The following is a 9,123-nucleotide window of genomic DNA, read 5'->3' as shown; positions in this document are numbered from 1 at the left end:
AACTTACATGCCTACTTTCAATACTGGTTTCTTTGGTCAATTTACTATCTATGCTCTCTTTAATACTGCTTTCTTTAACATCTTCCTCTTTGACTTCAGATTTACTAATTTCTTTGACTTCTTCCTTAATTTTAATTTCACTATATGTTTCTTCTTCTTTAACTTCAATTTTTCTATTCATCTCTTCTTCCTTAACCTCAATTTTACTAGTTTTACTATACACAAGCTCATTCCCATCACTAACCTCTTTTTTGATTTCAGATTTCAAACGCCTTTCACTCTTTCCTCGACCTGGTTTTCCCATATCTTCTTCCACTTCCGATTTCAAACAACTTTCCCTTCCTCCTCCAGCTTTATCCTCATCAAACGCTCCCTCTTTACCATCTTCTTCTTTCACACCATCTTCATCTTTGACACCATCTTCATCTTTGACAAACACAGTCGTATTCTGGTAGTTCTCCATCTCCCGGAAAGACTCCAGGAGATTCTCACAGTCCTCATATTTGCTGAAATACTCTTCGTCGGGTAAATCCAGCATGGGTTTCCGTACAGTGTGGTACTCCGGTTGAATGAGGTGGGACGAATGGTAGAAGATCGGATCGCGAAGTTTGTCGTACGCGGGGATGTCCAGGTTCAAATGAGCCATGAGTTGTTTGAACACGACATCACACTTGCCTATGGAGAGAAGATATACTCATGTACGAGGAATATTCTTGTAAAAATCTGGTGTACGCGAGAGAAACCCGAGTGAGGAGCTTTGCTCACGAGCTTTAAGCACGAGAGTTGTTCTTCTGGAATGACCAAAGTTGGTGGTGGAAAGCACGTGGAAGGCACCAGTTCTCAAGGGGTAATTTAAGTTAAGTAATGTTCCCCGAGGTTAATCTTCGGATGGGTGACCAATGACCATCAGTTGAGTGCTGCGGGCTTTTTCAGTCCCACTCAGGCTGAAGGTTAATGCGAGTAGGTGGGAAGGCGGTCACCGAATAGATGGTAAAAGCCACGTCACTAAAACGTGATGATTCGATAGTTCTGAACTTCTGAATAGTATTCGAGGGGATCGCTCAAGATTCGTATCAAGAGAGAGTGTCCTGGATATGAAGATGGCCAGCTTAGCTAGGTCGTAAGTTGGACTTTCGCCTAGGGTTTGGTTTTTTGGCTTTATGGTTTTCTGGACAAAATTTGCACCACCATTTTCGTGTTCCTGGTAAAAAAGACCTTTAATTTGATATATTAGGTCGACCAGGTTTGGATAAGTCCTTCTATGGGGACAGACAGACTGACGGACCGACAGAAGACACCGAAGCGAATACAATAGTCCGTCCACTATACCTTTTATTATTAGTAATAATAAAGGAAGGACGGACTAAAAACTTGGAACCCACTTTGTCCATTCATCAATAAGGATCTTCGCCTTTTCCCATGCTCAGACGGGGGGTCGGCGTTTGTCGCCGGCCTCTCAATCAGCTTTAGAGTGATCGCTTTGAGGCCAACTGGTTTTGGCTAAAACAAAATTTTCCGAGTGGATGCCTTCGCACTCAACCAAACACTCTTGAGTGCGAATAAAAATAATTTCTTCAAAAAATTATAGCGCGAAATTCGATTTTTTGCACGAAATATTTTCATTTTTGTGTGAATTATTGTTACGAATTTTACTGTCCGGTCTCTCGACTGTGAGGCTATCACCAGTGACCATATCAGGTAAGGGCTTTTGTTTGCACGGTAAATCTTGTTTATTGGATTGAAAGAATTGATTTTTTTTTTTTAAAAAAGAGGTTTGACAGAGGGAACTGTAACTGCTATGGTCTTATCGTCCCGAAATCGAAGAGAGAAGGAAGACAGGATAGGAGATAGCCAGCCGCTCCGAGAACGAACATGATCCGTTCAGGATAAAATCCGGCCCGGGCGAGAATCGAACCCGCGGCCTAGCGCTTACAAGGCAGACGCACTACCAACTAAGCTAACTAGGCTGGCAAGGGCAAACTTTATCCTAAACAGATAACTTTCGTTCTCGGAACGGCTGGCATTCTCCTACAAGGATCTCTCATCGATTTTGGGACGATTTGAGACCCGTGTGTGATCCGCTTAAAGTCGTGTAGAAGTTGTAGAGTTTGTAAACTTGGTTGGCGCAGAGAGAGTGTGATTCTGCCAAGTTGAGAAGCCTCTGGACAAAGGAACAAAGTGTAACTTGTAAGAGTAAATATAGACAGCTGAAGGAATGGTGGGGAATGCAGCCAAACCCAGTAGTTGTGGACTTTGTAGCAATTTTAGATAGGAGTGCAATTTACAGTGAAATTTACATAGCAGTAAAAAAATCTATTTAAAATTTTCAAAAATTTTCACAGCTTTTTTCTGGTCCAAAATGGATACAAATTTAAAATTTCGCGCTTCAAAATTTCAAGCATCAACCTTTTCAAGAGCGTATTTCATTAACCAATGAAAAGAGAGGATTTCAGTAAACAAAAGATTTTATTGGTCAATCAGTTTTTCCGCTAATTTGATTGGATGAAAAAATACGCCTAATTTTGTTGCCGGCGTGGGAAAAAGACGCAAAGGTGCGCGGGATTTTTTCCTTCCTGCGTGTAGACGCAAATCAGATCGATAATCAAAAAGGAAGGGGAAGGGATGCCAGCTTTGCACATCTCAAACAAATTGATAGATTTGAGATTTTTGTAAACAGCGAATCCGAACTGGCCCGTACATTTTCAAAGTGAGGAAAATATCAGAAAACGTGCAAATAACCTATCAAAATACCTGTTCCAATGTACATTTCTGCAAAGGAGAGTTAATATTGGACACTACTAGCCATGGAGGTGGACGAGGAAGAGGACTATGTTGTCCAAGAGGTAAAAAACCCTTTACTTAAGCTCTGGCCATGTCCCGTAAGATTTGATGAAACTTGCATCATGATGGACTCATGCTCTCAGAAACAGTCTGAATATTTCTTCCTTCAGTCCCTCTGCAGCGCAGTTGGTGCCATAGGTTTATCCAGATTCCGAGATCGAATACTGTTAGTGTCAGAAAAATCAAATCATAACCTTGCCCTGTATTTTGCTTGGGGTCTCCGTCTCCCACATCTATTGACTAGGTACCTACTCAGGTAAAAGGTAATCAATATAAAACCAACACCATGTTATAATCACCTTGCCCTAAGAGGCCCAGGTTCATTTCCCCTTATCAGTCAAAATAGTTCAAGGAAAATTAACATTATTGCACACCAGTGTTGATTGAAAACTAGACCTTTGGGGTCACATAGGAGAGTTGTGCAGGTGGCAGTTTTTTTTTTTTTTTTTTTTTTTCATATCTCTCTCATGCTTTATGAATCTATTTTATGTTTCAGATACCTGTATTCTTGACTCAGCCAGAGAATCCTCTATTTTTGTTTCAATACCCAAATCAGCCAGCTACCTTTGAATTATTACCAAAAATAGTCAAGGTAACTAGACATTTTCCCCTCCATGAGTAGGTGATAAGTACGAGTAATTTCAAAACCTTGAAACCATAGTGGCCATCCAAAAAGGTTAATAAAAAAAACCTACAAGCTCAAGCATAAGAAGCAATCAGTAGACTTAATATTTCTTGCATAGAAGCTGTCAGTAGAATCATTATTATTACTTGTGGCTGTCGTCAAGACAACCTTGATTAAATTCTGATCCACAAATCCAATTTTATTATAGGGTTATAGGATTGAATTATGTTCTTTTTTTATGTTTTATGTACCTAGGAACTAACATGTGTTGTCATCTGTTTTACAGTCATGTATAAAACCAGAAAACCAAGAGGTGGAATTAGAAATGGAGCTTGAAACCAGGGACAGTACCTATTCTCGGTCCATGGGTGAACAACTGGCTCTCAACTGTGATGGTTTTGAAGCAGAGGACAAGGATAAATTGTTTATAAGGTAACACGTTCTTTCTTCATATTAATTCATTTTAAATCAATAATTATTTTCCAAAGGATTTTTAATCATGTTTGTCAAATGTAGTTCCCTGATGAATAATGGTACAAGACTTTGGAGTGAAAGGTAAGCACTAGGTGACATTAACACCCTAGGCCTTCTCTACACCTGGACAAATTTCACTACTTAACTTGGACTCACATCTATAAGTAAGTAATACTTCAACATATCACTGGCATTGAAATTATGTGTATTATTATTATTAAGTTTGTACTTATTTTTAAATGCCTTTTATTTTTCAATTTCAGAAATCTAGTTGATAGGAAATTTCTCAAGTCAGAGAAGATCAGTGTAGAGAACAACAACCTTACCGTGGGCATCTTGCATGACAAGAAGTTAACGCTGGCCCCGGTGGAATCTGTTCTCGCACTGAAACCTCACCTACCGTACCTGGACAAGACTGATAAGCGTGCTAAGCAGGAGCTGAAGGAAGATGGTAAGAATAGACTAGAAAAATTACTAGTGGATCTTTTTGTTCTAAAATGTGTGTGAAACCTAGCTTTCTTTGGTTTATGGAAGTTTTAAAAAGTATGATATTTTAAGAATTTTGAAATGATAATACACTCAAAAACCAATCATGTCAGTTTGTGGATAGTTACGAGTCTGGATGGTAAGGAAAAAAAAAGGAATGAAAAAATAAAATATAAATAACTTAATAGAAAAGAAATATTAGAATTTTGTTGACATAGATACCCTAATGAAGTTAAAATAAATAAATATTAATGATTCAATCTCTCCCTCCTTCAGGGGAACTGTCTGAAGTGGAAGAAGAAGAGGACAATTCCATTGCTAAAGCTGTCACTGTTAAATTCGCCCGCCGAGAAAACGAACGAATGAAGAAGGCGCGAGAGAAGTCGTTCAACTATCTGAACGCCAAGAGCCAGGAAGAGCCCTGGTATCAAACCCAATTCTGTGATATGTTTTCTAAGGAATCCACTGTAAGTATAAATATGTGCACTTACAATGATGGCAGAATAGAAGGGGCATGGTTGGCCCAGGGGTGACGCACTTGCTTGCAATGCAGGTTTTGGCTTCGAGTTCCACCATCGGCAAAGAATTTTTTGCTCGTATTTCGATTGCAAATATTTCTAAGGGTCACTTTCTGGTTTTCTCGTGTAGAGTTGTTTTCCGAGTACCTACTTAAGGGCTAATCTGATGAGGGACATAGTACAGGATAGACATATTTAAAGGTAATAACTACAGCTAGTATTCAATCTGTATGGAGTATGTCCCAATAACCTAGAATTTTTTCTATAGAGGATGTTCCAAGACCTTCATTGGGGACCATCACTGTTGGGTTTGGGTGTGTTCAACCCTCTTGCTAAAAGTTGTCCAAACCATATGAAAATAGAAAGTCAAACTGTGTTGCATTATCTCCCTTGCCTTTTCCCATAACACTGTTGGGTTTGGGTGTGTTCAACCCTCTTGCTAAAAGTTGTCCAAACCATATGAAAATAGAAAGTCAAACTGTGTTGCATTATCTTCCTTGCCTTTTCCCATATTAGCTGATGTTGCTACTCGGGCGGGCTCTCCTAGTACGCAAATGGTATATCCTTTATTTTGAAAAAAGTAAAACTGTAGGTATTGATTTTGATTATTTCCAGTTAGAAACAAACAAGCTGAAGGCGTGTCTAGAGGATCGTATCATAGCCATGACTTTGGAGAAGGAAACCTATATGCAATGTTTAATACCGGCCCATGATGACGATGAAGTTTGGAAGAAGGATGAAGTTCTGTGTTTGAGACAACTCAAGACACTACCTCTGTCGGATCAGATACGATTGCTTCTCAAAGATGGTAAGTTATGTTATGAGTACTAAATGCATGGAGCTACAGCCCATGAATAGAATTTAATCCTCATTTTTTTCTAAGAGGTTTTATAGAGGGAACTGTAACTGGATAACTAAGGCATATTCGACTATAAATAACCACTACTTACTTATCCTTATTTTGTTCTTCAAGTGAAAATCATCTCGACTCCGAAGCTGAAAAGCTTCCTGGGTCGCCCACAGAGTGAAGATACCGAGATCAAGAAGTGTCTACATGGAAGAAGGATGAAGTTCTGTGTTTGAGACAACTCAAGACACTACCTCTGTCGGATCAGATACGATTGCTTCTCAAAGATGGTAAGTCATGTATGATTAATGCATGGAGCTACAGCCCATGAATAGAATTTAATCCTCATTTTTTTCTAGGAGGGTTTATAGAGGGAACTGTAACTGCTATGATCTTATCGTCCCGAAATCAAAGATAGAAGGAAGACAAGGCTGTAGAAAGCCAGTCGTTCCAAGAACGAACTTTATCTGTTTAGGATAAAAGCGCTTACAAGGTAGACGTGCCTCCCTCCAAGCTAACAAGGCTGTAGAAAGCCAGTCGTTCCAAGAACGAACTTTATCTGTTTAGGATAAAAGCGCCTACAAGGTAGACGTGCCTCCCTCCAAGCTAGTTAGACTGGTGTCAATATTGATTGAGAATTAGACCACAGTAGTTTTAGTAGTAGAGGGACTCCTTAGTCCAATTCGAGCAGTATAAATATGTTCCCCATAAGTAATATGTCAAAATATATGTAAATGCAGTTTCTTTGTGTTATTATATCACAACTTTGGTGCTCACTGCAGCATTGTAGGATTTTTCCCAATATCTCAATAGGTAATCCTAACATCCAATGTTTACCTACAATGCTGGCACCGGTTGCTATGCGCATTTATATGCAATAGCTACTCATTTTCCTCACGAGGCTGAGTGGGCCCCGCAACATCCAGTCACGGAATCAATCCTTTGCATGATACAAATTTCTTGACCCCGCCGGGAATCGAACCCGGGTCTCCCGCGTGCAAGGCGAGCGCAGTGACCACTGCGCCATGGGAGCTGAAAATATATGAGACCTTGGTTAGACTGCGGGGGTAAAGGGACTTTCTAGTCCTATCCTAGCAGGATAAATAACGTATATTCTACTATAAATAACCACTTCTTATCCTTATTTTGTTCTTCAAGTGAAAATCATCTCGACTCCGAAGCTGAAAAGCTTCCTGGGTCGCCCACAGAGTGAAGATACCGAGATCAAGAAGTGTCTACAACAGCATGCTATGCTAGTACATGGCAACTGGATAGTCAAATCTGACGTTCTGTATCCTAAGGAATCTGCCAGTGGAACGTGTGGTGTCCCTGCGGAGGTCATGTGCAGAACTCGCGATTATATGGTAAGAATAATTCAATCAAATCGTTATTTATTTGTGGTAAAACAGAGTCCTTTCTTAACTTATTTATTTGTGGTAAAACAGAGTCCTTTCTTAACTTATTTATTTGTGGTAAAACAGAGTCCTTTCTTAACTTATTTATTTGTGGTAAAACAGAGTCCTTTCTTAACTTATTTATTTGTGGTAAAACAGAGTCCTTTCTTAACTTATTTATTTGTGGTAAAACAGAGTCCTTTCTTAACTTATTTATTTGTGGTAAAACAGAGTCCTTTCTTAACTTATTTATTTGTGGTAAAACAGAGTCCTTTCTTAACTTATTTATTTGTGGTAAAACAGAGTCCTTTCTTAACTTATTTATTTGTGGTAAAACAGAGTCCTTTCTTAACTTATTTATTTGTGGTAAAACAGAGTCCTTTCTTAACTTATTTATTTGTGGTAAAACAGAGTCCTTTCTTAACTTATTTATTTGTGGTAAAACAGAGTCCTTTCTTAACTTATTTATTTGTGGTAAAACAGAGTCCTTTCTTAACTTATTTATTTGTGGTAAAACAGAGTCCTTTCTTAACTTTTGCGGAAAAAGAGTGTTTTACTACCTTTTTTTGTAGCAATAAAACAACTGCTACATTAGACTCCTGTGGTCTGTGTCGTAGCATACCCATCCCGTAGTATGCCTCTCATCAGATGGGCGAGAAGAGACACAATACTTCCCATTTAGGTGCTGGGTCAACACGAGAACACCAGAAAGTAACCTGTTGAAATATTTGCAAAACGAGTACAAATTTTTGTCGATGATAAGATTCGAACCCGGGACCTTCTTCATGGCAAGCAAGCGCGTTACCACTGGGCTAACCGTGCCCCCTATATTTCAGGTGTTCCTGTTCACTCAAAGCATGTTTGTTCAGAAATCTCAGGTCACAGAGAAGATTCGTATTCCACCGCAAGAGCTAAGCACCATGTTTGAAGAAATCGCACAATATCATCCGGGCAAAGGGTGGAAACTCTTGCTGCCCGCTGATGAACAGTTTATTGCCAAGTAAGTTGATTATTTATTTTGTTCAAATATTTTGTTGATAAGGATGGCCCTTGGCATTGATTGGCATAGTCTGAAGAAGAAAAAAAAGTTGCCTGGATTATTGAGAACCAATATTTCTGGTGGGTACTAAGGCTTAAATCTCAGGTATGTATTGAAAACCCCAAAGGTTTTCTGACGACCAAATTGTATTCAGGGTGGGTTTCACCAACCAATTTTCTAGCCTCTGTTAGCTTAACAACCCTGTTAAGCCTATACAAATCAAATGGAACTTCAAAGGCTGTTAGCTTAACAGGTCCTCTATGGTCTGAAAAAATATTTTTTTTGAAATCCACCCTCATTGTTCCTTTCTCTTTCCTCAATTCACAGAAATCCCGATATCGTGGATCGAACCCGCATGTGGTTCACGCTGAAGGCCAAACAAATCATAGAGACCCTCTCTGAGCTGTCGGCCGCCAAATCTACGTCAGTGTCGGGCCGTAAGAACCGACATGACTCGGGTAGTGATCGAGAGGGAGCGAGGTCGAGGAAAAACAGCACGCGAAGTCGGCACGATTCCGCCAGTGATGTGGAAAATAACGCCGCAGGTAAGTAAACAGATTTTTTCCGTCGTCTGGTAAACAGGAGGGCGTGGGTTCGAACCCAGCCGAAGCATGGAATTTTATCCTAATTTATTTGAGAATTCGACCACATAATAATGGATCTCTAAGGGTTAGGTGGTACAGCCTCCAGCGTTAACCTCGCCTAAAGGTTGCTTTCCACTAAAGAGTCTATTATTAGTCCTCTTAAGACCCGTTCTCACTTGTGAGTTTCTTCCGATTTGATAGAGGGAACTGTAATTGCTGAGGTCTTATCGTCCCGATATCGAAGAGAGAAGGAAGACAGGATAGAAGAAAACCAGCCGTTCCGGGAACGATAAAACTTATTATTTTCATAATTTG

At 39.6% G+C, this 9,123-nt stretch overlaps 1 protein-coding gene across 1 annotated transcript; it reads left to right on the top strand.

The window, feature by feature from the left end:
- Positions 1 to 2,648: 2,648 nt before the first annotated feature.
- Positions 2,649 to 8,769, top strand: LOC103521196 (DNA-directed RNA polymerase III subunit RPC5; the record flags this gene model as incomplete). The annotated part of the gene is given in 11 exon segments (XM_026831996.1): positions 2,649 to 2,843; positions 3,338 to 3,433; positions 3,753 to 3,898; positions 4,204 to 4,391; positions 4,703 to 4,893; positions 5,560 to 5,752; positions 5,918 to 6,000; positions 6,003 to 6,081; positions 6,950 to 7,155; positions 8,022 to 8,185; positions 8,552 to 8,769. Coding segments are annotated over 11 exon segments (1,603 nt in total), but the record flags the coding sequence as incomplete, so codon positions are not given.
- Positions 8,770 to 9,123: the final 354 nt, after the last annotated feature.

Source organism: Diaphorina citri, unplaced genomic scaffold (genome assembly GCF_000475195.1).
Source record: "Diaphorina citri unplaced genomic scaffold, Diaci psyllid genome assembly version 1.1 scaffold4707, whole genome shotgun sequence".
In the NCBI taxonomy this organism is placed as follows: Eukaryota; Metazoa; Arthropoda; class Insecta; order Hemiptera; family Psyllidae; genus Diaphorina; species Diaphorina citri.
This window is presented reverse-complemented; position numbering and strand designations above follow the sequence as displayed.